Source organism: Pholcus phalangioides, unplaced genomic scaffold, assembly GCF_987345545.1.
Source record: "Pholcus phalangioides strain wild (caught in Gottingen) unplaced genomic scaffold, Ppha-v1.0 ptg000030l_1, whole genome shotgun sequence".
NCBI lineage: Eukaryota > Metazoa > Arthropoda > Arachnida > Araneae > Pholcidae > Pholcus > Pholcus phalangioides.
The window spans coordinates 1959365-1986762 of NW_028301620.1; the positions used below are offsets into that span (position 1 = coordinate 1959365).

The following is a 27398-nucleotide window of genomic DNA, read 5'->3' on the forward strand; positions in this document are numbered from 1 at the left end:
TATTCGTTCGTAAAACGAATACAAATGAAAATTTTTCATGGCACTCGCTCCGGGGGATGACCGACAAGCTTCCAAGTCGGGGGCCCCATGTTTACAGGTTTCATTTTGGGGCCCTGGATTTTATTCGTTGGTAAAACGAATACAAATGAAAATTTTTCATGGCACTCGCACCGGGGGATGACCGACAAGCTTCCAAGTCGGGGGGCCCCATGTTTACAGGTTTGATTTTGGGGGCCCTGGATGAATCTCATTCTTTTCTGTTGTAGAATTTGCCACAGCCGAAACCCGAGATATAGCCAGTCTGGGGCCCCACTAAAAATCTGCGTATTGTGTCCCCGCTACTGGATGTGGGGCCCTGGATTTTATTCGTTGTAAAATTGATAAAAATGAAAGATTCTCACGGGGGGTGTCCGACAAGCTTGCAGGTCAGGGCTTCATGGAAATGTTGGCAGGTTGTAATTCGGTGCCCCTGAATGTATCTCATTGATTTTTGTGGTTTAACATTGTAAAATTTGCAACACATCGGTAGCCCAAGATATATCCAGTGTGGGGCCCCACTGAAATTCAGCGAATTGAATCTGGGGCCCATGGGGAAGTTTTCTGGGGATACTTGATGAATCTCATTTGTTTTTTGTTGCTTTATTATTATTTTCATTAAAATTCGCTTCTTCAGTAGGCTGGTGCTTTCACACGTCCCTTTCCTCTTTTCCATAGCACGCTGATGAAGTGGGACGAAATAAACAAGATATGTCCGGGAGAGAAGTGGGGGGGGGGGGGGGGGGGTTGGCCGCCAAAGGCGGCAGGGGGGCAGAGCCCCCCTAGTATATATATATATTTTCAGATTTTTTAACAGAACAAAGATAACATACATGTGTACAGATTGCCCTGCAAGTGTTAGCACAGCCATTATGTTATCAACCATTTGTCGTAGATGTATGATTCTAATTTTAAAAATGCACAACAGGCATTTAAAAATTACCCTGTACTAATTTTGAGAGTGAAAATACAGTGTGTGACAAAATAAAAAGGCAGGCAAAAAATTATACGGTTCCTTCCCGGTGCTCCAATTTCCAATTGGAAAATTTTTGCCCTGTCGCTCCTAATGCCAACAAAAAAATTCCATGTTTCTAAGTGCAATATTTATAGATATTCGAATTCGAAAAATGGAGGAAATTTGGGAAAGAACAGTGTCAAATGTGGAAAAACCATTTTACTCATATTTAATGCTGTTCTTCCCCAAATTTCCTCTTATTTTAAAATTTGATTATCTCTGTGAATATTGTATTTAGAAACATGGAATTTTTTTCTTGGCATCAGGAGAGACAGTGCAATAACTTTCTAATTAGATGTTAAAGCAAAAGGGGACTGTATAAAAATTTAGATTTTTTATTTTATTACACGCTGTATCTTAACTCTCAAAACTGGCACAGGGTAATTTTTGAATGCCTGTCGAGTTTTTTTAAAACTGGAATCATACCTCTACGATGGGAGGTTGATGAGATAAAGGCTGTGCTAGCACTTACAGGACACCCTACATATTTAAATAGAAACATAAAATTACTCAGTTGACATACACAAAATTCACGTACAATCATATAGCCACATGTATTTTTCAGTTGATTAACAGGAATGGTTGAATTTTTAAAGTTGTTAAAATGAATTATTTTATTTGTGTTGTTTTATGATCTATTATTGTTGCAGTATGGCTTCTAGACTAGTGTTTATTAAGAATACGAATATATTGTAATTGGATCTTATGTTATTATTTGTATGATTAATTGCATGATATAGATTCATTATTTTTGCGGCAGTACATCTATAACTTTTTGGGAATAACGTATTATTTCTTTTTTGGCACTTGATATAAGTTATTTAATCTAGATGAGGTTCTATTTTGTTTCATCTTCAAAAATTTATCATTTAAGAATAAAAATTTTATTAGCCTATAAATATAGTTTTGTCTTATAGTTAATTTGTGACATTCCGTTGTATTATTGTTTGCTGTGGTGTTTGTTGTTCAGGAACTTTCATTTGTTATTCATAGCAGTAGAATTTGTAAGCCAATCTGATAACAAAAATAGTTAAATTAAAAAAGTTACAATTTAGTTACTTTTTTGATTACTTTGTAGAAGAAAAACAGAGAATATGAGAAAAAATTTGCATCATACAATTTTGAAATTTAGGGAGGTTGCACACTGAACCGATACAAGAAGTGATACAATGGTTACATAGAAACACAGATTGATTAAAAACCTGAAATTAAGGTTTTTAACCAATCAGTGTGGATATCCTATAGTATCAGTCCAGTATGAGAGAACCCAACCTATTATCCACAACTAGCAAGATCTGAACGTCTTGCTATTGAATCCTTGAATAACATATAACCGGCTCTCTACACACAGTGTCTTCTACACTAGTCCCCTTTTAGATTTTGAGATGCATACTACTCACCTCTTTTTTGTATCAAGTTTAAAATTTGCTGATCCGTTTTGCTCATCTTGTGCAACAATAAAACACCTTATTTATCCCAAATCCAATGTTTTACTGTACAGTGATACTTACACTTACTTAAGTTTCAGCTAACAAATATTTTTTAAAACATTTTTCTGCCTCGACTAACGAGTATTTTAGTTGATATAGATATAGGCACAAACACAAAAAAAGTTGTGTCATGAGCTAAATTTGTATGTCAATCAAAATGAATGCAAAATTTGTAAGTAACTGTAACTTGAGCAAGATTAATTTATTTCCACCTTGGAATCATTTTCCACATACACCTGATCTTACATGTAAGATGAATGATTAAACAAAGAGAAAATGAATTTGAATGGTTTTGGTGCATAAGACTCTTAATACCAAACTGAACAGCCTGGACATTCTGGAAACTTATCTTTTCTATGCGTATGTGAAAGAAATGAGCTGACTACATCACATAGCACACCACTTCACATATTTTTATTTTCACAGTGACTCATGAACCTAAGTGTATAGCATACATAGTGTAAAATAAAAAGATTCTCAGTTTTTAATCTACCTTTAAATTCTGCTTTGTCTAATTGTGAAGTTGTTCGTCTCAGTCTTTGGTCAGTTCCTATTTATTTTTTTTATAATACTGCTTTAATGTTTTCTGAAAGTTACTTTGAAATTTTGGACAGTTCCTAAAATGAATTAAACAGTTTTCCATGGAAACATATGGAAAACCATGTTTTGGTTAGCAAATGTGATTCTGGAACAAATTATTTTTGTTAACAGAGGTATCACTCTAGCATTGTTACACGTTCTAAATAAATACAAAAGTACTTGAGGTATTAATGTAAATAAACTAAAGGAACTCAACATTTTTATCATGTAAACTTAAAATATTTTTTTAATTGAAGAAAGTGAGAATATTTATGAATAGATATTGAGAAAAAAATTTTGTTACTACCCACAACCCTGATCTATCATCATTAAGGAAACCAAACACATTGTCTAATACTGCTGAACAATAAATGTACATGTTAATTATTTTGTATTGTTTTTAAAATACAAATATAAGAGCATTACTTATGGTATGACAATTGGAGTCCTCTTCAAATATCCCCACTCCAAAAACATTAAGACACTTCCTAGCCAATTTTAATGTAAGCTCATGATGACAGGACATTGGTGATGAGGTAGGCTTGTACATGCGAATAAGGAAACTGTCCTGAGGAAAAAGAAAAAACAATTGATGAGAAATCAACATGCCATGTTAGAACAAGAAATCATTGTTGAAAAGACTAAACAGTCATTATAAAAATTAAAAAAACAAACAAAAAAGAAAAAAAAACCAACAAAATGAATCTTCCACTCATAAAAAAAAACACATTATCCTAATCTAAAATTAAGAATCAAAAATTAGTAAAATATTTCAGAAAACTTTCACTGACTGCAGGAAAACAAATATTCAAATTTGTCAAAACTGAATAAAATATTTAATTTCATTAATTGTATTTTCTGGTTTTTAATCTGCAAATTATACAGTTAAAACATCCAATTTTCTTACAGCAAAGTAAAGACTGCTGCATATTATCTGCAGCTTGTTTTCCTGAGAATTTGAAATAAAAATAATATTTTCCATGTTTTCAATGTGCAGCATGCTGGCTAAAGGAAATGTGGTGCACACAGTAGACTCTGGCTAATCTACACATATCACACCAGGGTGAGCCACATTACCAAAATTGCTGCATTACTGGAAATTAATCGAAACAGCCCATTTAAATAATATAAATGACATGTTTTCCTCTTCTATGCTCGAAGAAAACCTCTCCAAAAACGCTGGATTACTGGACGGCTGGTCTAAAGCAAGGCCAGATTATCAACAGTCTAGTTTACTGAATTATATTTCGATATGAGCCGCTTAGCTTAGATAGAGTGACGAGAGTAAAATATGAATGCAGAAAGTGTATTTTTTTAATGATCAAAACAGTCATCACATTTAACTGTTTAAAGGCCGAACTATGAACAAAGTCATTTATTGTTTTGAAATTCGGAATTTGGGGTCCTTTTGCATGCCTATACATAGATCAACTTTGAAATTTGAAGAAAAAAAATTTTTTCTTTGTTTTTCACGATGTTCTATAAATGGAACATTGGCACTTGGGGAGAGGTGAAAGCGGAAACTGGTATCACCTATATTCTAACGATTATTTACTTCTGGAGTATAGTTATCACACAAAATTTTCTATTTTCTACTACAAATTCAAATTCGCAACACATAATGGTTGTTTTAACATAAAAATGTGTGTGTGTGCTGAAAATGCAAATTTTTTTCTAATGTCCGTGATAAAAGAAGGAAAACATATACATTTGATGGACCCCTTTGTCATATTGGTAACATTTATACACAGTGTTTTTTTTTATTTGGCATACCGCACACCGTCCTTACGTCGCAAACAATATGATGGCCATCAGATGACCTGACATCCTTTTTTCAGTTGACAACATGGACCTGGATAAATAATTAACCCCTCCTGCATTCGTAGAAGGTTCAATTGTCACTTCTCTTCGGAATTCCAAATGCGAAATAAGATCTGCTTCTCGCAACTCTGAATGCATTATCCAACGTGCTGTAATGGTTATATGGCAAATTTTTTCCAATGGAATCCAGAGCCAAGGTTTTTATCGGATTCTAGAAAGAATTTTTTTTATCTCACGTAATAATTTTTTTTTCTGATCGCTCAAAACTGTTTTGCCTTTTCTTGAAACTTGAGTTTCGCACTAGCGTTTTGCTCCTTTTTTCTGCCCTACATCTTTTGAAGAACACATTTCAGGAGTTTTCTAACACTTCATCCTCATTGTTACAAAATTACCTAGCATTTCACATGCATGAGTTTGAGCCGTTGATACTACTGTAGATCATTTTCAACAATATTATCTTCATCCATGATGTTCTCATTTTCATTAGCACATAATTGGAATATATCTGCATCCTGTAATTCGAAATCTGAAAGAGTTTCTAAATATCCTACAGCTTCTTCTAGTGTAAGATACCTTTTTGATATGGTTACACTCAGCTAAACACAACAAGACTATCTAAGATCGTCGAACTCGGTTTGATTAGTCTGAAGTTTGCAAAAACATACATTTCTAAGAATGCAAGAATAAAAAAGTGCTCACCCAATATAAACACTCCAATCCAGAAAGCACATTCCTCTGTGTCGTATTACCCAGAATTAGCCGCTATACACATGTCAAACGATGACAACCACCCTGGGGTTAGAACGGGGAAATCTTAGCAGCGCACTGCACATTAGATATCAGTAGAATCCTGCTCTCTTGAAAGGCCAATGTTCCATAAATGGAACATGCATTTTTGAATGCGTGTAGCTCTTTAACGTTTAATAGTACAAAGAAACTAATTGATTTACTTCGATTGATAAATTAAGTGATAGAAACACACAAAATAATTTTCAATTTACTTCAAAATTGAAATTTTGGCAAATTTTTATCGAAATGGGGAAAAAATTCCCAAAAAATGTCAAATTTCAAAATTCTGTCACAAAACTGTTTATATCAACTTGAAGTTTCCGAATTTATTTCAAAAATACTTTGAACTCTATAATCTTTGAACTCTCATCTATATATGATAAAAAACCTGAAATGTTCGAATAAATTTTTATCTGATATATTTGTAAATAAAAACTATGTTCTATTGATGGAACGTTGGCCTTTAAACGGTTAAGGAATGATACTTTTGATTATTAATGTCGAAATGAATAATATTAATTTAAAGATGTCATCACATTGTCCCCAATCATCCCACAATTATTTTGTTCCAACTTGAGAAGATGGTATTTTCATATAATAAAAAACTTGTGAACATTTTTTCAGATACCTCTTTGGTAGCCAATATGAGTCCTATGTTTTCTCCATCAGAAAAAAATGCACTAGGACCCCAATCAGGAGCTTTTTAAGAAAAAAAAAAGATAAAAAGCTTTTATTTAAAATATCAAAATATTACATGTTCTGAACAGCAAAATTTTTATCCCAATTTTGTTCAATGATTAAAATGAAAATTGGTCAAAAATAATCCAAAATGAACAATATTTATCTCACCATAGACTTCGACTTGTTCCTTCTCTTTCAATGTATCACGATCTATTTTCAAAAGCTGATTACTACCACCAAATTGAGATTGGAAGTAAATGTAGCCCTAAAAATTAAAATAACATTCTGTAATTACCAGGTAGAAGAAAAAAATATTAAAGTTTTACAGCTTATGCAAATACATATATTTTCAAAATAACACAACACAAAAATACACAAGAAAAAAAGTACAGATCTTGGAGACCTATTCAGTTATTCCTAGACCTTCACAAAATAATGTATGATAACATAAAATGACATACTCCACAGTAACCTAGCCAGCCTCTTTCTTCAACTTTGATTCCTCCTCTACTCATCACAATCTGACCCTGAAAACAAATAACATGAGACAATGAAATTCAATAAACAAAATTTTATCACAACATACGTATTTTGGGAATATTTATATTATCAAAATTTTTATTTTTTGGTATCTTCAGGTATGTATCACTCACAAAATATTAACAGGGAACCTTGAAAAAAAAAAAGCCACAATGAGTTATTAAAAAATTGATAAAAAAAACAAAAATACAAAATTGCTGAAAAAATAATCACAGTGCACAGTAAAAAAAAAATCGACACTTGTGAAAAAAAATCGACAGTTATGTCATACTTTTACAGTGCCTCCATATCCTGAACCAATTTTATAGATGGATCCACCATTCAATATATACAAATATTTGCCATCAGTTGTGATAGAGGACCCTAATCTATATTTTGCTATGAAATAGAAGAAAAAATATAGACACATTAAAAAAACACATAATCTTACAAGAGTATAGCACATAATCTTTCAAAGCTTTTGATAAAAAAAAAGTAGGTTTTTTGTAGTTTTGTACTCACATTTAGGAATTTGTACCATGAATGAACTAAACCAAGATTTTTTTGGAAATCCATGAGTCAGCCAATCAGGACCAATAGTTTTTCCCAATAAAACTGCATGAACGCTCCGCTGCAATGATGTCATGATTCCTGGTGTCTAAAAAACAAATTAATTCTTAATCATTAAATGATTCTTCTACCAAAAAAACATGAGGTTGAAATAAAATAAATAAGAAAGACAAATATTCTTGGTTGGTTTTTTAATAATCATTAGATAAGAGATTATTCTAGACATTGTGCATCTCCTGTCTCTTGTTTGACTTAAACTGAAAATAACAATAATGAGCCAACCTTAAAGCCACAATATATATACTTGATACTAACAAATACTCCCTAAAGCAGAATGTATTGAAAACTGCAATGGGAAATAATCAGGGGAAGAATTATAAGAAAAGAAAGAAAAAGAACACTTCTGTTTTTCTGGACTAATAGGGGAGTTTTTTGGACAAAAAAAATTTAGTCATCAGCCGAGGGCTTGTTGCAAAACAATGAAAAACATTCTGCTTTGGGAACAAATACTTAAAAACTACCAATGCCATCAGCAAAGATGGAAAAAGGTAAACACTGGTTTTACTTGGGTCACCTTTCCGGCGCGGTGTCCCCATGGCGAAAACCTTTTCTCAAAATTCCATCAAAAAAAAACTAATTTTTACACAGGAATCATTTAAATCCTATTGACTAGCTTAAGATTTAGATTTTCTGTCAGAAATGGCAGCTGGTTTTGTTTTGCAAGTGGTAAAAAAATCCGCCATTTTCTCTATTTTTATGGCACTTGTTTTAAAATTTATTTCCTATTAAAAAAAATTGCAGATGATTTTTTATGAATTTTTCCCTATTAGTTAAAATCAAGCCATTCAATAAACTTAAGAATTGTTTAAAATCAAATTATGGAAGTTTTAAAAAGATGGTTTCATACTGAGGACACCGCACACCTAGATCAATAGATACCCCAAGTGTCGTCAGTATGAAACAACCACTCTGAGACGAAGCGACCTTGTTTTTCTTCATTTTCTCTCCTCTTTCTTATTTACTTGGTGACAGCAGCAATGGTGTTGAAACATCTCAAATGTGTATTTGTGGAGGAGTTTCGGGGCTTCGAATTGAAGACACGACATATATACTCATACTACATACATTTTTTTGTCTCCCACACATAACCATTCTTTCATTCTAGGGTTTTAGAGCGGCTGCTGACGACTACTTTTTATGCTATCTTCCCCCCCCCCCCGATTATTGTGCATTTATTTTTATTGGTGGTTAAATGCCTATAAAATTCCTTAGCACAGAGGAAGCAATATTATACTAATTTCTGAGCTTCCCTCTGGTCCAGAGTCTAATGCATCTAATGATACCCCAGATAAAGAAAATAAAACAAAGCTTACTGCATGGATTATGACAAAAATGATGCTGATGTATATACACTTCCAAAATGCCTGGATCTTCTTGACAATTTCAGATGGTTTGGGAGAAAAAAGAAAAACCCAGATTTCAAGAAAGAAGTGGGACCATCTCAGGAAATTCTACCAATGCCAGATACATCGCCAATCTCGATGTTCTTATTCTTTTTTTCAGTCACTGATGGAACATTTGGCATTTTGAACAAATTTATACGCCACTCAAGAAGGAAAATTTACACTGCTATCTCATTGAAAGAGATGTACCAGCTATCAATATGCTTATGCTGATCATTTTGGCCAACAAAATCGGTGGAAAGGGAATTTTTTTTTTTTAAACAAAATGTTACTTTTCCTGCATTACACCCTAAGGAAGCTTTCAGTGTTCTAGGTGGGCAGTGTCCCCGCTGTGCATTCACCTGTTGTTCGCTGGGTTTTGACAAAAATAAAAGAATAGTTGCTAAATACATTTATATGAGTCTTATGTACCGAGTATATGAAGTTAGTTTGACCAAAATTTTTTTTTATATAGTGTCCCTCAAAGGGTTAAAAAATTTCAGGTTTGTGGAACAGAAGCCTCTTCTGTTTCCACTGAACTTCTATTTTCAGCTGAAAATAGAGAAAATAAAAATTCACGTACAGGTATTTCTTCGGATGCTAGAGATTGGGGACTCATCAACATGGCTGATGTTGCATTCAGCAGTTTCCCAGTATCGCCTAGCGCAACTACTAAACTCAAAAGGCAGGCACATGCATAGGATGTCAATGAAGATGTAGTACTACACTGGGGCTGGTCAGGAACTGGAGGAGATGAAGATGATGATATCGACAGAAGAAGGTCAAACAAAGAATCTAGAATAAATTTCAATGAATAAGAGTTAGTTTAACTCAAGATTAACTAAACAATACAATTTGAATCATTTGATACTGCAATAATAATAAAATAGAAGTACAAACCAACAACAGATGGCGGTTCACTTTTCAGTCCTTCTGGTTGTTGGCCCTGTAGCATGTCCAATAAAGCTTGCAATGCTTTTGTGCAAAAATTAGGATTTCGTTTCTGACTCTCCTTGATCAATTCAAATACACTGCACAATCCCATTCCAACAATCTGCAAAGAAAAATATCAATAACAAAAAGGAATCAGAGTGAAGGATTTTCACATCTCAATTTTTTGTTTTACTGTAAATAACTTAAAAGGTTTTGAAGGACTTACTTTGGGAATTCGAGCGGCTTCTTTGTTGTTATCTTCATCATCATCAGATTCAGACTCAGACAAATGGCCAGTCAATGTTCCGAGGTACAAATGGGTAGCTTCACAGGTTTGTTTTTCAAGTACACATTGCCGAACGCTTGCAAATATTGCAAAAGAAGAAGGATTGCTACGAATGGCTAGGAAAGGAGGTTGCTGCTGTTGAACAACTACTTCAGATAATTCACCCTTTTGTCTATGTTTATCTCTAGACTTGGATTTAGATTTTTTTTTGGCTTTTTTGCTCTCCATCTTCTTCCTAAAAAAATCAAGATAGGCATCAAACCAATCCATCACAAAATTTCCAAACAATTATCATCAATATAAGATAGTACGTCTTAACGAATATCTCTGACTAAAATGAAACAGAGCAAGAACGAACTATCATGACCAGAATATTCTTAAAATGAATATTTTCTGAGCTCCCAACTACAGACCCCCCTCCTTGTGTTTTGATTTTCTGAAAATATGAATAATTAATCAGCACACATGCAGAGAGCTTTTTTTTTTCTTTTCTTCTCATGAGCCAATTACTTTCTGCAAAACAAGTTTTTCTTGAAACAAGATTATTAGCATACCTTCTTGGAGAAAAAAACATTAACCTAATTTGAATCAAACTCATCATATCAGTTCACGTACAGTGTGTCCACAAAATTGAGATGCAAGCTTTAAAAATTGTAAAAAAAACTTTAAAAAACAAATTTCTAAGATCACTCAACACTTTTTTATGGTTGAAAGAATAAAACTTTACATTTATAGCAAACATAGGCAATTTGCGGTATCAATTAGAATGGGTTTCGGTTCCCAATGACATTTCAACAAATGATCCTAAAGTAAATCTAAATTTGATCATATAATTTCGATCAAATTTCAACAGCTCATTTTATGCAGAAATATGATACTGTATACCTGTTGGGAACACCCTGTTTCTCTCATTTTTTTTACGAAATAACTGTTTTCTAACCTTTTTATTGATATAATGAGCAAAATTAAGCAGGAAAAAATTTACTCCATTTTTCATTCACATTTCTGAAATAAATAAATGGTACAGGTAAGAGGTAAACAAGATCATGAAATACATTTCTAAAACTTTAATTGAATTGTGTTACAAGTTTCAAGACTTTTTACAAGTGATCAAATAAGAAGTTTGGTTGATACTTTTTTTTACTTCATGCAAAGTTTCTTTGTGCAATTTTAAATGACAAAAGAAAAATGCAAAAAAGGGAAATGTTTTTCTTTCATCAGTAGGCACAATAATACACATGCGTTGTACTGGTGTTTTTCAAAAAGTTGAACAATTGTTAAGAGGTAGGTTTCCGAGCTCAATTTGAAACTTTATATATAGCAGGCAAAAGGTATTAAATAACATGAATGCATATTTAGGTAGCACAAGCATTTGTTGTTCCTCGCATATTTTTGGGAATAAATTAGTTTTCTTTGAATGAGTAATACTCTTATTATTAACAAGAAACCACTATACTTCACAAAGGAGTTCCAGCGACACAGTATCACAAAGTGCACAAATCCCCCAATTCACTAGCTGTTTGTAATACGAGTCCTTCAAAATATACCAATTGGATAACATATTTACAGTAAAAGATCCCGATTATCTGAGCTAGGCACAGACCAACCTTGCATTACCAAAGATAACTAGGATAACCAACTCGGATACCACAGATCTTATTTAATTTCAACATTGATTAAATAAAGACATAAATGACAGAATGTTTGCACAGAGTATTTAAATTACTATAAAATTCAATAAAAATGTCAAATGTATAAAATTAAATTGAGTAAACTATTGTTCTGACCATTGAAATTTTGAAGATCATAGTCACAGTATCATGAAAAATAGTTATTGAGTGTGCAGTGAACCACTCTGTACCTTCATTTATAGTGTACAAAGGGTTAATTTTCCTAATATACAGTGGACATAGGCCCACTTTTGTCATCAAGTTTATGATTACATACACACACAAAAACAGTGATATGTCGCCAACATCAACCTCCCCAGGAGTGAAAACATAGATGTTTAGTGTGTTCCTATCAGCCTGCCTATCCAATGTTCTTATAACACTAGCAAAGAGTAGCAAAAATTGGGTTTGGCAATAAAAAAATAGTTGCTAAACGGCAGTATACAGTATGATGGTAATTTACCACACAAAGTTCTCACTACATGCTGCAGTTGTAGATGAATCAGTAAGTCAAAGAAAACTGCTCTGTAGTCTGTATGTTGTTTTACAGCAGCTAAATTGTTAATATTGATTTATAAAATAGTATTTTGGATAATCAGTCTTATTGTTATTCAATATAAATTTACATGGAATAGTGTTTGTAAATAAGTTTTATTACATGTTTTCAATTTATGTGACATTACTCATTAATTTTCAATTCTTTTTTTCTTTGGTAACAAGAGTAACGAGTAATGCCAGCAAACGCCAGATTTTTCATTGTTCATTTTTGAGTTCAACTGTTGTTGAAGTAAGTAAAAAAAGCTATATTTTTATAATTTTGTTTAAGAAGCTGTAATACACAAATTCAAGAAAGCAACTCCACTGAATTCAGCATTAGATCATGGGTGGAGATACAAAACACAGTATGTGTTCATACTATATATAGTGTAGGCATATGGTTTAGGTTTTATGTTTCCTGCATCCCAACATTAAAACACTCGAATGGCCTATATATAATACAGTAGACTCTCAACTATCCAGTCTATACTATCTGGCCTAGTTAAAAATTAATGCATAACAATTTTATGTGATTCCAAGATGTACAAAAACTGGTTTTTGGATGTGACTATACAAAATTGACCATTAAAATCTCCCGCACTGTGCTAGCCACACCTCAAAATTGGACTGGTTTTTGCGAGGGTTAGAGTGTAAGTGGAGGGCATCACATCATGTAAGAGGGCTGATAGGAAGACTCTCTCAGTCATCTGCATCAAGGACTACTAAACAACAAAGACACTAAAAACTGTGAGTTCTTACTCTTTCATCTTAGACCTACCTTTTGACATTTGTGTTATTATTTATCAATGAAGAGTTAAATAATTTTAAATAATTTTTGCTAGAATTAAACTTATGTTTTATATTTATTTTAAAGGCATACAGTATGTGATCATACTGTACAGTGTAATTGATTTTGTTTCCTGCAATCAAGATAGACATAAAAGAATTTATCCTGAAAAAACATAAAATGTGTCCAATATTTTTATTCTTGTACCATTCATTCTTTTATAAATTTTTGAAACGTGCAGTTAGGTCAGTAAATAACAAAATTTATTAAGTACTCGCCTGTACTTAGAGGCTAGAAAATATGAACAGGAGCAGGTGTATATGCTACTGCCAAAGCCCGAAATTGGCCACTTCGCGAACTGGCCAGCCCAGTTGACCCAGCCATTATCTGAAATTAGGGCTTTTGTCGGCTACTATATATCGACCCCTATGACTCGGGGTCATTGCCACATTGGAGTATTTTTTTTTGATAATTATGGACATTTATATCATATTTTTCTTCATTCTCATATTTTATTTAGCTTGTTTATTTTTTGGATCAAACACTGTTTTTTTTATTTTTCTACATTGTAAGCTTCTCTTTAGTTTGATTTTGTCACTGGATTTTTAGGACTTCCATTGCTGGCTTTGCGAGATAAGTGTTTTTTCTTATTGCTCTCAACTTTTTTAATTTTCACTGTATACTTTCGGTTGACTTATACTTTATTTTCCCACTCCCATTTCATTTTCATTGTACTTTTGTCAGGTTTGTGACGGTTGCTTTTTGTCGATAATCAATTTCTTTGCTCACATGCTCATACAGAAGGGAATAATTGGTTCTTTGTTTCCCACCATTTATCATGTTTTTCCTGTTTCTTTGATATAATTTTGTTGGGCATTAGTGTTAGGGAACAGTGCATACGTTTTCCCGGTATTCTCAGTAATTTTTGTTTGTTTTTTTCATTTTAGGTCCTATTGTTTTATTGTTAGTGAATAGATATAGTTAGCGAATACTAATAAGTATAAATTTTACTTTGTATATTAATACTTTTTAGGAGTGTGTTCCATTCTTTATATATGCCGCTGTACTCTAATTTACCTGGGTCCCGGGACTCAGGGTATTCAAACAATCTGGGTCCCTTCTGAGTGAAAGTGGGTCCCTATCGAAAAAAATTATTTTGGAAAAAAGTATGGTCTCCCTTCCCCCATAATTTACTGGTATCTCTATGAATTTTTTCCAGCATGTCCCAGGTCTTTGATCAGCTGCTTATATCTCGTTGTTGAGACAGAGCAGCTGGCCATGTTCTGGGTAGGAGGAGGAGCTATCTCTGTGAATCAAATAAATAATTCATTTCTAAAAACATGTTGTTTATATAGAATGTATATAACAGTGCATAGCTAATTAGTGTAAATTAGCATGTGTTTAGTCCTATTTTCTTTGGTACATATATTTTATTATTTTTCATTTTTCTCCTATGATAATCCTATGATTGTATTGTGCTCAATGTTTTCTGATGGATTGTTTCCATAGAATGTATATAATGGTGCATAGACAATTTGTGCAAATTTGCCTGTTTTTCTTTGGTACTTAATTATATTCCATTTTTCTTTTATGTTAATATTGATTGAATTGTGCTCAAAGTTTTCTGATGGATTGTTTCCACAGAATGTATATAATAGTGTATAGCTAATTAGTGCAAATTAACAAGTATTTAATCTGTTTTCGCTGGTTTTGTATTTCATTTTTCTCTTAGTTAATCTTGATTGTATGTATCCTCAATGTCTTCTGATGGATTGTTTCCATACAATGTATATTATAATTTTTCATTTGTTGAATAAATAGAAGATGCTCTCCGACACGACCCAGCCTCCTAGGAGGTGAAGAGAGGAAGTTGTCTTGCACAACAGCTCTGGGCATGAGCGGTCATCAATCTAAAAACATGTTCTATCCAAAGATTCATTTACTTTCATTGTCGACTATTAGGAAAAGCCTCTGAGGATTGAACATGTGGAATTTAACACATGTAATAAATTTAAAACAAATATGCAGTCGATCCAGCTTATAACGTTCCCATTTAGAACATTTTTCGACTGAGTACGTTCCCCACTCTAAATAATTCTCATTAAGATTTCCTGCTTGCAACGTTTTTTATGACAATTTTTTTGAAAAACGTTACAAGCAGGATCCACTGCAATTAAAAGTTAGAGGCACACATTTATATATTTCACTAATAGATTGATTTATTAATTCCCTTCTGATTAATTTTACATTTCTTTCAAAAAATTTTAGCTCTTTCAATAATATCTTTTGATTTAAATTTAAAGCAAATGAGATTCCCTCTCTCAGACACTTATCTTCCGATTCCCTATTCATATAAATCCTTGCAAAGCGATTTCCTGGTAGAATGATTTTATTTTCCCTCCTGATGGCCCACCACTCTGATCTGTCACCATTTAACTGCCACATATTTTCACACCTAAATATAGGAGCTATGTCAGATTTGTGTTAGTGAAACTCAAGTGTGTTTGTGTGTGTGCTCAGCATTCAGCGTGTTTTGCGTTCAGTTGGGCGTGCCATCTATCTAAGGCTGCAACTAGATACTTTCTCAAATGGGCAAGCACACATTTTAGCACCCCGTGTAATGAAGAAGCAGTTATAAAAGGTGAATTCGATGCCCCCTCTAGTCCAGAGTAGGGGGGTGGCACTAGACCCTCCTGCTCCCCCCCCCATAGTTTTGTGGTCCTGCATCTATCCATCAAATTCGTAATGCATGGATTTGAAATTTAATGTAGCCTATACATATTTGTGTTGATCTGTATGATTTTCGCGGCAACCAGAGCTTTTTTCAAAGGAATAGCCAACTCAAAATTGGAAACCTTAGAAAATCATATTTTTAGCCGATTACCACTACGCAATCGCGGGTTCCCAGAATTTCACCAAAGGCAAAATCGGGAAGTGGGGGAGGGTATGGAGGCCTCAAAAAAATTAAAAATTAAAAATATTTTTGTAGAAAATTAAAATATTGAAGAAAATACTGTCTTTTATACTATGTTAATTTAAAATTTTTTTTGAGCGTTAGCAACCCACAATTTTGGTGGAAGAAACCCTTGTGTCCTCCAAAACCCGATTATACGTACACACCAGTGATTTTCGCGATGGGAAACGGTGACTACCATATAGCAGCCAGATGACAAAACTGTGGACAAGGTGGAGTTTTTACAGATTCGTTTTTTTTTTCTGAACAATCTCTGATTTACAATTTTTCAAAAAATGCACATTCACAATCTTGTAAGAACAAAGCAAATTTCCGCCGTATAGATGCTATCTCTGAATGCCGGCAGATAGCCGCGAAAATACTGTAATTTCTGGTATGTTAAGCTGAGAAAATCCGCACGAGAATAGAAACTCCGAAATTTGAAAATTCTGTACACGGCCCCTCATTAATGGAAGCAACTAAATAGCTTCAACAACCCGCGTGTTGTATCAATACAAAATAGTAAAATCACTTTTTCAAGGTCGAGCGATTGTGATGGAAAAAAAGAAAGAAGGGGAAGTTGGGGAGTTTTTCTTCTTGGAACTAGGAAAGAACGCGTCCTGCGGGATGCGTTTTGTTTCCGAAATTCAATGGCATCTCTGTTGAGAAATTGAATTTTCTGGATGTTATGCCGAAAGTGATATTTGGAAAGAAAAGTGATACGTTTCCTCAGTGAATCAAACACAGGTCCCCTTGCATACCAAGCAAGTGCGCTAACTCTAATACACCAGAGACAAACTTTTCAATTCCTAATAATGAGTGTTATAAGGAATTGAAAATTGAGTCTCTGGTGTATTGGTTAGCACACTTGCCCAGTATACAAGGGGACCAGTGTTTGATTCCCGGAGGAGACAAATCACTTTTCTTTCCAAATATCAGTTTCGGAATAACATCCAGAGAATTCAATTTCTCAGTATATTTCAGGCCAAAAAATACCATCTCGGCATCTGTTGTTATTACCTAGTTTTTAGCAATAGTGTTAGTATGCATTGAACTCGATTAGTGCTGTGTAAGGCTTGAGATGGGAGGTTCCCCCGATTTAGGGGGACAGTAGCTAAAAGTTTCAACTGTAACTTGCATAGGGCAAGGTTGGTACTCGAGGTCGAAGAGTTACAAGAGTGAGTTCAGGTTTCAGAGGGCCCGGTTAAGGAGCCACCTGTCTCGATAAAGAAGCAATCTCCATAAACAATGACAGTTTAGAGGGTGAATGCATGGTCGTGGATGAAGTAGAAGGGGGATAGTGATAGAGGTTTAATCATTGGCGATTCTATGGCTAGGGAACTAAGGAACAGAGTGGGTAGGGATTTTCGGGGTTTCGAGCACTGTTGTCTTTCCGGGGGAAAGATTAGCAACGTTCGAGATGTTTTTCATCGCCGAAAGTGGCCCTTACGGGTAATCCTGTGGGTGGGAATGAATCGATAAAAGTGGATATTAGTAAGTCTCTGTCAGAGTACTGGGATTTACTATTATCCGCTAGGGAGGGGGTTCAGATGTGACAGTGATTTCAGTACTGCCAAGGGGTAGAAGGGGATATAGGAGTGGGATCTACCAATTCAATTTAGGCCTGAAGGACATTTCGCGTTCATGCTTCTCACATTCACTGATATGTGGCTTTATTGAGATGGGATCCATCTGAATAGGAGGGGTCTGGGAGGTTTACAATAGGCTTAGGTCAGATTTTTTACTCTCAGACCACATAGTCGGCAATGCACAGATTAGCGGTCGTTCGAGTATTACGTCAAAATCTGGGGGTTCTGACGTTGTTTTGCTGACGGGGGGGGGGGGGTTTGAAGGTTGTTGGTTGTTTATGTCATCAACCACCCTTTTTTGAAGATATGAAATACTCTACGCTGCTGACAAAATTTTGCTGAAAGGAGGGAAGGGGGGGGTCAGTGTTTTGCGGACAAAAGAGGGGAGGGGGTCACAAATGGCTAAAAATCTGCTGACGTAATACTTGTATGGTTTTTAGTTAATGATAATAACAACAGTATTGACGGGGAATTACCCACCTCTGACTTGGATGGCTTCTAAATTGACACAAAATCACAGGGAAAATTAAAATGTGTGCTAATAAATGCCAGGAGATTGGGTAATAAGAAAGATTTTTAGAAACTATGATAGTTGTGGAGGGCCTGGATCTTATAGCCATTACAGAATCTTGGGCAAACGATGGGGATGAATCTTTCTTACACATCTCAGGATACGATACTTTTTTGAGAAATAGATCTGATAGGAAAGGGGGTGGAGTGTTGATATACGTGAAATCATGTTTGAAGGCTAGAGAGTGTAGCGTGAAGAGAAGTGATATTGAAACTGTATGGGTTGAACTTGAGAACAAAAGACGTCATAAACTTATTGTTGGGGTTTGTTACAATCCACCGAATAGGGATCAAAACTACATCGCCAAATTTCATGATGAAATTTCCTACATGTGTAAGCATAAGAGGGTTATCATACTAGGGGATTTCAATTACCCAGGTATTGATTGGGAGAACCTTTCGTCTAGAGATCAGTATGAAAGAGGCTTTCTTAAGTTGGTGCTCGAAAAGTTTTTGTATCAGCATGTATCAGAAGCCACTAGGGGTACTGCTATTTTGGATTTAGTTCTTACTAGTGCCGAGGATCTTGTTGAACATGTTTCGGTAGGGGCGAGTTTTCTTCCAGTGATCACTGTATCATCAGTTTCCACTGTAACTTTTCTTCGGGTAAGGTGATAACAAAAGACAGATTCCTTGTTTTAAGAAAACTAACTTTGATGTTTTGAGAGGAAGGTTAGCGAAAGTTTTCAAAGACCGGTTGGAATCAGTAGGGGTGGTAAGTCAATGGGAAGAATTTAGTACGAAGCTGTCCCCTGTTTTGCACGACGTCATACCCTTTGTTCGAAAAAAAGCGTGTTTGTACATCGTACGCTCTATTGTTCACGGACAGCGTGCGTAACTTTTATCTTGAAAAGAAAAGAGAATTCAGACAGTATAAAAGTGGACGAGGTGACATATCTTTGTTTACTGATAAAAGAAGAGTGTTGAAGAAAGCGATAAGGGATAGTAAAAAGGAAGTTGAATCTAGGTTGGCAGATAACATTGGCTCTGACCCAAAATCATTTTATTGATACGTCAATAATGGATGTAAGGGGACAGTTGGCCCCCTCTTGATAGAAGGCTCTAGGTTAGAGAGCAATGTAGGCATGTGCAGTGCTTTCAATGTCTTTTTCACTGAGGTTTTTAATGGAGATAATGATATTCTATATACGGGTGTTGCATGGGGCAATAAAACCCTCAATGATATTCAAGTAGATGGATGTCCTAATCTTCTAAAAAATTTATGTGCAACCAAAGCATCAGGACCAGATGATATCTAACCCAGGGTCTTCAGGAAATGTGCTAATGAATTGTTGGGGCCAAGTCGCACAGATATACAGGAGTAGTGTTGCAGAGGGAATCGTCCTAAGGGATTGGAAACTTGCTAATGTTGTTCCGATATTTAAGAAGGGTAGTAGAGAAGTGGTGTCCGATTATCATCTGGCGAGTTTGACGAACTCCCTGTCGAAAATTTTGGAAATTATTATCAAAAGGCAGTTGGCGAAGTGGATGGATAAGAATAATGTATAGGCGGATAATTAACATGGGTTCAGGAAGGGAAAGTCGTGTGATTAATCTCATTTTCTTCTATGATCATGTGACTAGGGCTTTGGGTAAGGGCATAAATGTATATGCTTACATTAATTTCTAGAAGGAATTCGATTGGGTCCACATGGTAAACTCTTGAAGAATTTTTACACAAGATTGGGGGCAACTTTAATTGTATAGAATCGTGGTTAAGAGATAGGTCACAACGGGTTATGGTGACAGGAAAATTTTCTTATTGGACAGTTGTCACAAGTTTAGTTCCTCAAGGAAGAGTCGTTGGCCTCACTTTTTTCACATCAATAAACTCGATGAGGATATCAATGGGATTGCTAGCAAATTCGCAGATGAAATGAAGCTAATGAGAGGAGTCAGGAATCAAAGTGATAGGGAGTTGCTTCAGACAAACTTGAACAGGATTGGAACATGAAAAAATGAATGGAGAATGAATTTGTGGCCTTGCATTTGTATTATAATTAGCCATAGCTAACCATAATTATAAGTGAGGTATGGAAACCACAACAATCAAAAGAATTTGAATATCAATATCTTAGTGCCCCATTTGTAGGGGTGTATGGGGCATCAACATATAGGGGCTCGGCAAAAGCACAAATTTCAGACATTGGCCAGACCAACTGGGCCAGCCAGTTCGCAAAGTGGCCAACTGCAGGCTTTGGCTTGGCAGTAAGATTATACGTGTATCGACATCACCTTTCTCCCCCTCCCCCCCCCCCCCACTCAGACCTTCAAGTCCATCTCTCCCATGACCTGGGTAAGAGAAAGAATTGCTTATAGCAGATAGCGTTTTTGATGCCAAAACTTAGAGAGGTTTGATTGTCATCTGAGTGTTGCTTCACATGGGCAATTTAACAGAAACAAAGAATCTCACTAGTGAATTTTTTTTCTTCAAAATTCCACACTATCATTTTATACATAGCTCAAAGTTTCCAAATTTTAATTTGGCAACATCTAAATAAATTTATTTTATTTTTTATGGCCATTTCTTTTGAGAGCTCAAAAAGTAAGATATTTTTGACAGAAAAGTTCACCATTTGGAAGTAAGATTTTACTTATCATAGTACATTGTTCTCTAAATCCTAAACACACACTAATTTATATCTATTATGTCTATAGAACAAATAAAAATACTCAGAACTCTTGATTGTAATTATTTTGTGCGAAAATATAAATATGACTTTAAAATGTTATGAGTCATAAAACTAGATTTAAATTTTTTTTTTAATTTTATGCCACAAAAACCTTAATTTTGAACTTTTTTAAAATTTAGCATCAACTTTTATTACCAATTAGTTTTATTTTAAAAAATACAGAATTTTTAATTTTGTACCTGAGTTACAAAATGCGACGACACACACAATGTATGATACAGTCGGATCCCATTATAACAAATACTGTTATAGCGGAAATCTTGTTCTAATGAAAACTTTTCCAATCCTTCAAATCAATTTACATAGCAACAATGTATTGTGCAATTTCAGAATAACAAAATGAAAAATCTGTTATAACGAACTCAAAAACAAGCGTCCGAAAAACAAATCTCCATCAATCATGAGCCAATCTCCATCTACTCTTTCAACGTTTTTGGACGAAATTGAAATTGTAAATTCAAAAAGTAGTTATAGGAACTCCTAGGAAAAAGATTTAGGTTTCGAATTTACAAGATGTGGATTCAGCTCTCTTTACCTGGTTTCAGGACATTTCATTCCTGAAATGTGCCAGTTACCTGTCCACTCACTCATACGAGAAAAGGTTTCGGAATTTGCACACGCTTTTGGATGTGAAAACTTTCAAGCAAGTGTCGGCCGGCTGAATCATTTCAAAGAACGGTATGGTGTGGTAGCAAAACAGATTTGCGGGAAGTAATGTGAATGAAGAAAAGCTGGTAAAATAGCGAAAGTGGTAAAGCAGGGGTGGGAAAATGAAAATTTGATTTTTGTAGCAGGAAAAATTATTTTCATAGCAGCAAAAATGTTGTTTTTGTAGCAGCATTTATCAGTTTTGTAGCACTTTAAAATTTTGGCAGTAAATAAAATACAGTTTTTATACACATTATGCGGTAGCATACAAAGGATTACTTTTTACTTTAAAAAACTGTTATCTCAGCTCAAAAGAAAATGGTGTTCCTCCCAGAAGGTACAAAATACAAAAAAAAATGTAATTTTTAAATCACAAAATTTTGAGACGTTTCTTGATATTTATATTTTTACATTCTCTACAATATCAACAAATGAGAGGTTAACATGGTATTGCAGATTTCAGAAATAGTTTGAAAATAAGTGTTTTTAGATTTAGCTTGCAGATATGGTAATCACTAATTTAAAAAAAAATCACTAAAGGAGATACTTGAAACACTCATTAGAAAAGTTATTTTTTTCTGGTTTTTGCAGCTGATGCAAGTCTAAGTTGCGCTTTTGTTCTCTTCAGTTTCAAGCATTTTTGAACCTTTGATTTTGCTTCTTTTAAAAGAATTTATCCATTTTTTTTCGAGTTTACTCTTGATCATTAGAGATATTAGAAATTCCACGAAATTTAATAGAGTGATTAAAAACCATAGACTTAAATTATTTTTAACTTAAAATATAGTAATTTAAACTATAGAATAATGATTAAATTCTAAGAAATTTAATAGAATGATTCAATTTTAACAAAAAATTCAATCAGAGTATACATCTGTTTTCACTGACTTGTGATTGCTCCATGTATTTTATTTTCCCGCATCTTTAACAGGTGTTCAGTCTCTTGTTTTGCTTCCAAGTTTTCTATTATTCATTTTCATATATTCATTCTCTTGATATGCCATTTCCTTTTACGTCATTCACCAGCATGTTTAGTGTTTAATGGAAAATGGTTTCCAGATGAGCATTAACTAAAATTACTTTGTCTAGACCATAGTTTCACAACCTTTTTTGTCCCATCGCCCCTTCTTCAGAAATATTTTCTCCCATCGCAATCTAACCCATAGGATCCTATATTATACCCATAGCTTCTACCGCCCCCTTGGAACATTCCATCACCCCCAAGGGAGCATTGACGCCCACGTTGGGAATCACTGGTCTAGACCATGGTCATGGTTGGTTTCAAAGGAACGAAAAGAAAATTCATGTAAGTGTTACGCTTGTTATGCTACGTTTACCTTTAATGAGATTCAGAGGTGCAGACACGAAGAAAATATTGGTAGGGCATGTTGTCAGAGGTCCTGCACAGGATTTGGGGGTAGACTGTGAAAAGGGAATGCATTACACTGAATATTCTGAAATTACTGAGGAAGGGGCCCAGTCCCAACACAATAATTATTAGGCACTAGAGATGGGCTGCTATTTGGTATTCAGCCGTTTTGCTGAATATTTAGTTAGGCCAAATAATGATTAGATATTCGGTCAAATATCTGTGTAAATACAAGCACATCAAACTAATTTTAAAAATTATATTAATCAGAATTTTTCGCATAAATTAAAAATTTATATACTGATTATATTTTATTGTGTGGTACATACCTATCTGTTTCTGTGCAAGAGGTTAAGTCAGGGTGAATTTTAAGGATAAATAAAATATGAAACTGAAAATGGATTCCTACTGCAATAAAAAGTGGAAGTGAGCACGAAGTACACAAGTTCACTGACTGAAGGATGTACCTCGACAACAAACATATTGAGCTACTGAAAGAGACAAAGAACAGCTAGAGAGGAAAAATAAGTCGTAAATTTTATGATGCATTAATACTTGAGAGTAAATGATGGCTGACATTTTCTGAATTGGATGCAAAATTGTAACAAGTTAAGGAAAAAAAATGATTCTGTAAGTACAGTGATACTTTGGTTAACAAACTTTTTGGCTAACAAAGATGTTTCTGTGATTTTTCTGCTTCGGATACAGATTCAGCTAACAGACATTTTCGCTGATGTGAATGTACGCACTAACATAAAAATAGCTGCATCATGAGTCAATTTTCGCACCAATCATCATCAGAATTACTACTAGAGCCCGATTACCTCATGTCCACTTCGGAATCTTTTTTAAGATGTACCTACACTTCTCTTTCTGAAATTCTTTGAACCATTTTATATAAAATGAAAGATTCAACCAAAGTAGAAAATTCATTAAAAAAAAAAGAGCCTATGTTTCCAGAGCACGTGTTCTTTCAGTGCAAGACTTTCAGCGTCAAGCTGAACATTCTGGGAGATTATGTTTTCCATCTGCATCTATCAGACACAGAAATGAGCTGACCAAATCACAAATGGATGACACTAATGAACTCGATTGGGTTGTTTCAACACCAGCTTTATAGTAGACTAAAGCTGGTGAGTGTTGGTTGTGTGCATAATGAGCAATAAAAAGATCTTCAGCATCGCTCATCTTCCTGTAAATTCTCATTTATCCACTTTTTTAGCTGTTCATTTTAGCCTTTAATCAGTTTTGTCTTTTTTATAGCATTCCTTGATGTTTTAAAAAACATCTTCAAATTTTGGGCAGAAGCTGGAACGAATCAAACGATTTTCCATATGAAGCTATGGGAAATATGGTTCAGCAAACGAACGTGATTCCGAAGCGAATCATCTTTGCTGGCTGAGATATCACTGTAATATTAAAATACAATACCATCATTATAATACATATCATCATTAAATTTGATTTCAGTATCAATAAAAATCTTTCAATTACCAGTTTTTGATATCTATTAAGTAATAAATTGCACAATTAAAATTCAATTTCAATCATTAGAAATGACTAATACTTTGATTTTAAATTAAAAAACATAAATTTCATTTATAATTGTGATGTGTTTTAAGGAAATTGATATTTGGCCAAAACATTTGCTGAATATTCTGTATTTGGCCAAATCACTATTCATCCCATCCCCATTAGGCACCACATTTTGGTACATATACAAGATTGGCAATGCAGGCAAAATGAATCTCCTGTCAAAATTTTCAAAACGTGCAATAATCACTTATATAATGATATTACTCTATGATACCATGCGTGTTGACATGGGAGGAGAGGAGCTAAATCCGAGCTGAAAGGGCAAAAAAAACCATGTCTATCAAAGACATCGGCAGGGGCTGCCCAAAAAGGTTCTGCACAGGTAGATTTTTTCTTGAGCTGCCCTTGCAATACACTACATAGTGTTAATATATTCCATTTATACGATAACTACTTTATAATGATATATTTCTCTGGTCCCTTGTGTATCTTCGTGGACATTTTTTACTATATGTGTAGCCAAAAGCTGTGATTTTGCAGTCATAATCAACATAATTTCATCTAACACAATAGAAATTTGTCAATTTAAAACATATATTGCTACAGCTGTGAGATTTGATTATATAGTGAAAGTTGCCTGAGAAGAACACTGTATGAGATGAAAACCCGCAGTCTGTTCAATGGATAGTGCTTTGATTCCCATCTTTAAGCTATAAAATGGAAATCAGCCTAAAGTAGAATATTATTTGTTTCTTCACATTCCGTTTTATTCAGGTTCCACTGTATAATATTTTGATGTCATAATGGCTATTTGTAGGAAAACAACTATAATATTTTGATGCCATAATGGCGATTTGTTGGAAAACGACTCAAAATAATTATATTACGTGGCCATTTTATTATGTTGATATACCATGTTCCTATTTTTTATTGAAAAATTTCAGCTTTTGGCATGATTATCGGTAAATTTTTTATCAGCATGGTTAGAATCAATGGTGCCAACTACTTCTTCTCACCAAGAAATCGCTGCAGTCCACTCAAGATGGATGGCAAAAAGCACATGCGGGAAATATATAATAAACAGAGATAGAAGGATGCCAAAACAAGCCAAGATCCATTTGGCATGGTAAAAAGTCAACATGTCAGTGTTGACCATGTGTAGGGAAAATGAACAGCTGCTATGCATTCGTGTAAACATCATGCTGGACATCACCAGCACAATGATTTAGGTTTGAACCCCCTTTTCGGCACAGTGGTGGTTATTTGAAATTGGTTTTCTGCGGATTTCTAACTTCAAGGTGCGAATGCAAGCTACTTCACCACACACTAACTCTGCCCATATCGCTATACTGCGATTTACCAACAGTAAACGAGTTGGGTTGGAAATGTAAGTGCCATTTATCAATGGTCACCTCAAGCTCGTTAGGACAAATACTTTGTTATCTACATTCTTTCCTGATTTGAACCTGGGACCTGATGGAAATCTTCACGGTAGTAGATGAGCATCTTACCACCAACCCCCTCAGGCACAAGCGAGTGAATGTGAGCTGGTCTGTTTGAAAAAGTCTTTCTGCAGAAGGGCAGGCAAACCTTGAACATGATACTTACACAACATGAAAATTCAAGCGATACAATCTTCACTAAGAGAAAAGGAAGACAGATGGCAGCACCAAGAAAAACACACTGATAACATAAAGGGTCACACATAATATACATACACAACACGGATTGCATGTAACGATTCGCTAGAAATTCCACAGAGGAAGGTGGCCTGTACAGTTAAGTAGCAGTAAGATTGGCGAGAATGAGGTTACGGTATATCGCTAAATGTTACCACTTGACTAGGGGTTCTAGAGCTCTTTATGTTTCACGGACCCCTTGTCAATAACATGTATAAAAACCATTTTTCATTACAAAATATTACTCAAAAATATATATATATAACAATAATTAATTTTCTCACGGACCACCTGAAATCTTTCCAAGGACCCCTGGTTAAGAACCTAGGATACTGTGTGGGCGTTCCAGAAATTGAATGCCCCCCCCGCGGAAGGAATCGAATATTGGACGTACTTTTGATCGGCGAACTGTTTGAACATTTCGTGGAATTCGCTCTGCAGGGCTTCGCCGTTGATCTCCGAGGCTCGGCAGTGAGGGCCACATCTCATCATCGCCGACGAAGCAGCAACATTATTACTTGGACGATGGTGATGACCACTCATCATCATCACCGTGTTGTTATCCGATGACAAGGTCCCTATTTGGATATCCGCAGCCGCCATTTCGATCCTTTTTTCCGGATCACTTCAATTTTTAATCCGAGCGAGAAAAATTATAAAAAAAAAAAAGAGCGACACACGCGAACACTCATCACATGATTTTCAATTTCATCATCACCTCGTCAGCCCCGAATCTCGTAAACACATTGCTCGGAAGCCGACACAACATGCAAGTCTCTGAAAAAAAAAGGGGAAAAAATCAAGGGATCCTTGCAATGACTGAACACTTTTCGCCTGCCGTCTAAGAATGACCATAAATGGTCAGGTATGTTACGGGACATTCCTGTATTTTCGCTTCTCTTACATTTATGTTTAAAAAACACTCCATTTTTTCAAAAATGCTTCGGTGAATTTGTAGTCTTTAGTGATTAATCTTTGATTAAGATCGCAAGCTACTTTCTTGTCGTAAATGAAGATGTCTGATAACTCAGACAAAGTCATGTCTGACAAAGAACAGACATGTGCTGGGACTCATGCTGCCACCTGTCAGAAAAAACCACAACTATTTGTTCTAATTATCTAGGTCGGGGGTTCTTAAACTGTGCGCCTATAATCTTTTTCAGGGCCACAGAGCGGTGACCGTGACAAAGGTTTTTTCCAAAATAT

General features: G+C 34.8%; 1 protein-coding gene across 1 annotated transcript in view; it reads right to left on the bottom strand.

Moving 5' to 3' along the window:
- Nucleotides 1-26962, bottom strand: part of hiw (MYC binding protein highwire) — a 213560-nt gene extending 186598 nt beyond the window's left edge. The window contains exons 1-10 of the mRNA XM_089252701.1: nt 26587-26962; nt 10102-10396; nt 9843-9996; nt 9526-9737; nt 7453-7588; nt 7223-7329; nt 6873-6938; nt 6580-6676; nt 6359-6429; nt 3547-3688 (exon numbers count right to left, since the gene is read on the bottom strand). Coding sequence (XP_089108827.1) covers nt 3547-3688; nt 6359-6429; nt 6580-6676; nt 6873-6938; nt 7223-7329; nt 7453-7588; nt 9526-9737; nt 9843-9996; nt 10102-10396; nt 26587-26795 — 1489 coding nt within the window. The 5' untranslated portion in view covers nt 26796-26962. The remainder of the gene's footprint in view (nt 1-3546; nt 3689-6358; nt 6430-6579; nt 6677-6872; nt 6939-7222; nt 7330-7452; nt 7589-9525; nt 9738-9842; nt 9997-10101; nt 10397-26586) is intronic.
- Between the last annotated feature and the right edge of the window lie 436 nt (nt 26963-27398).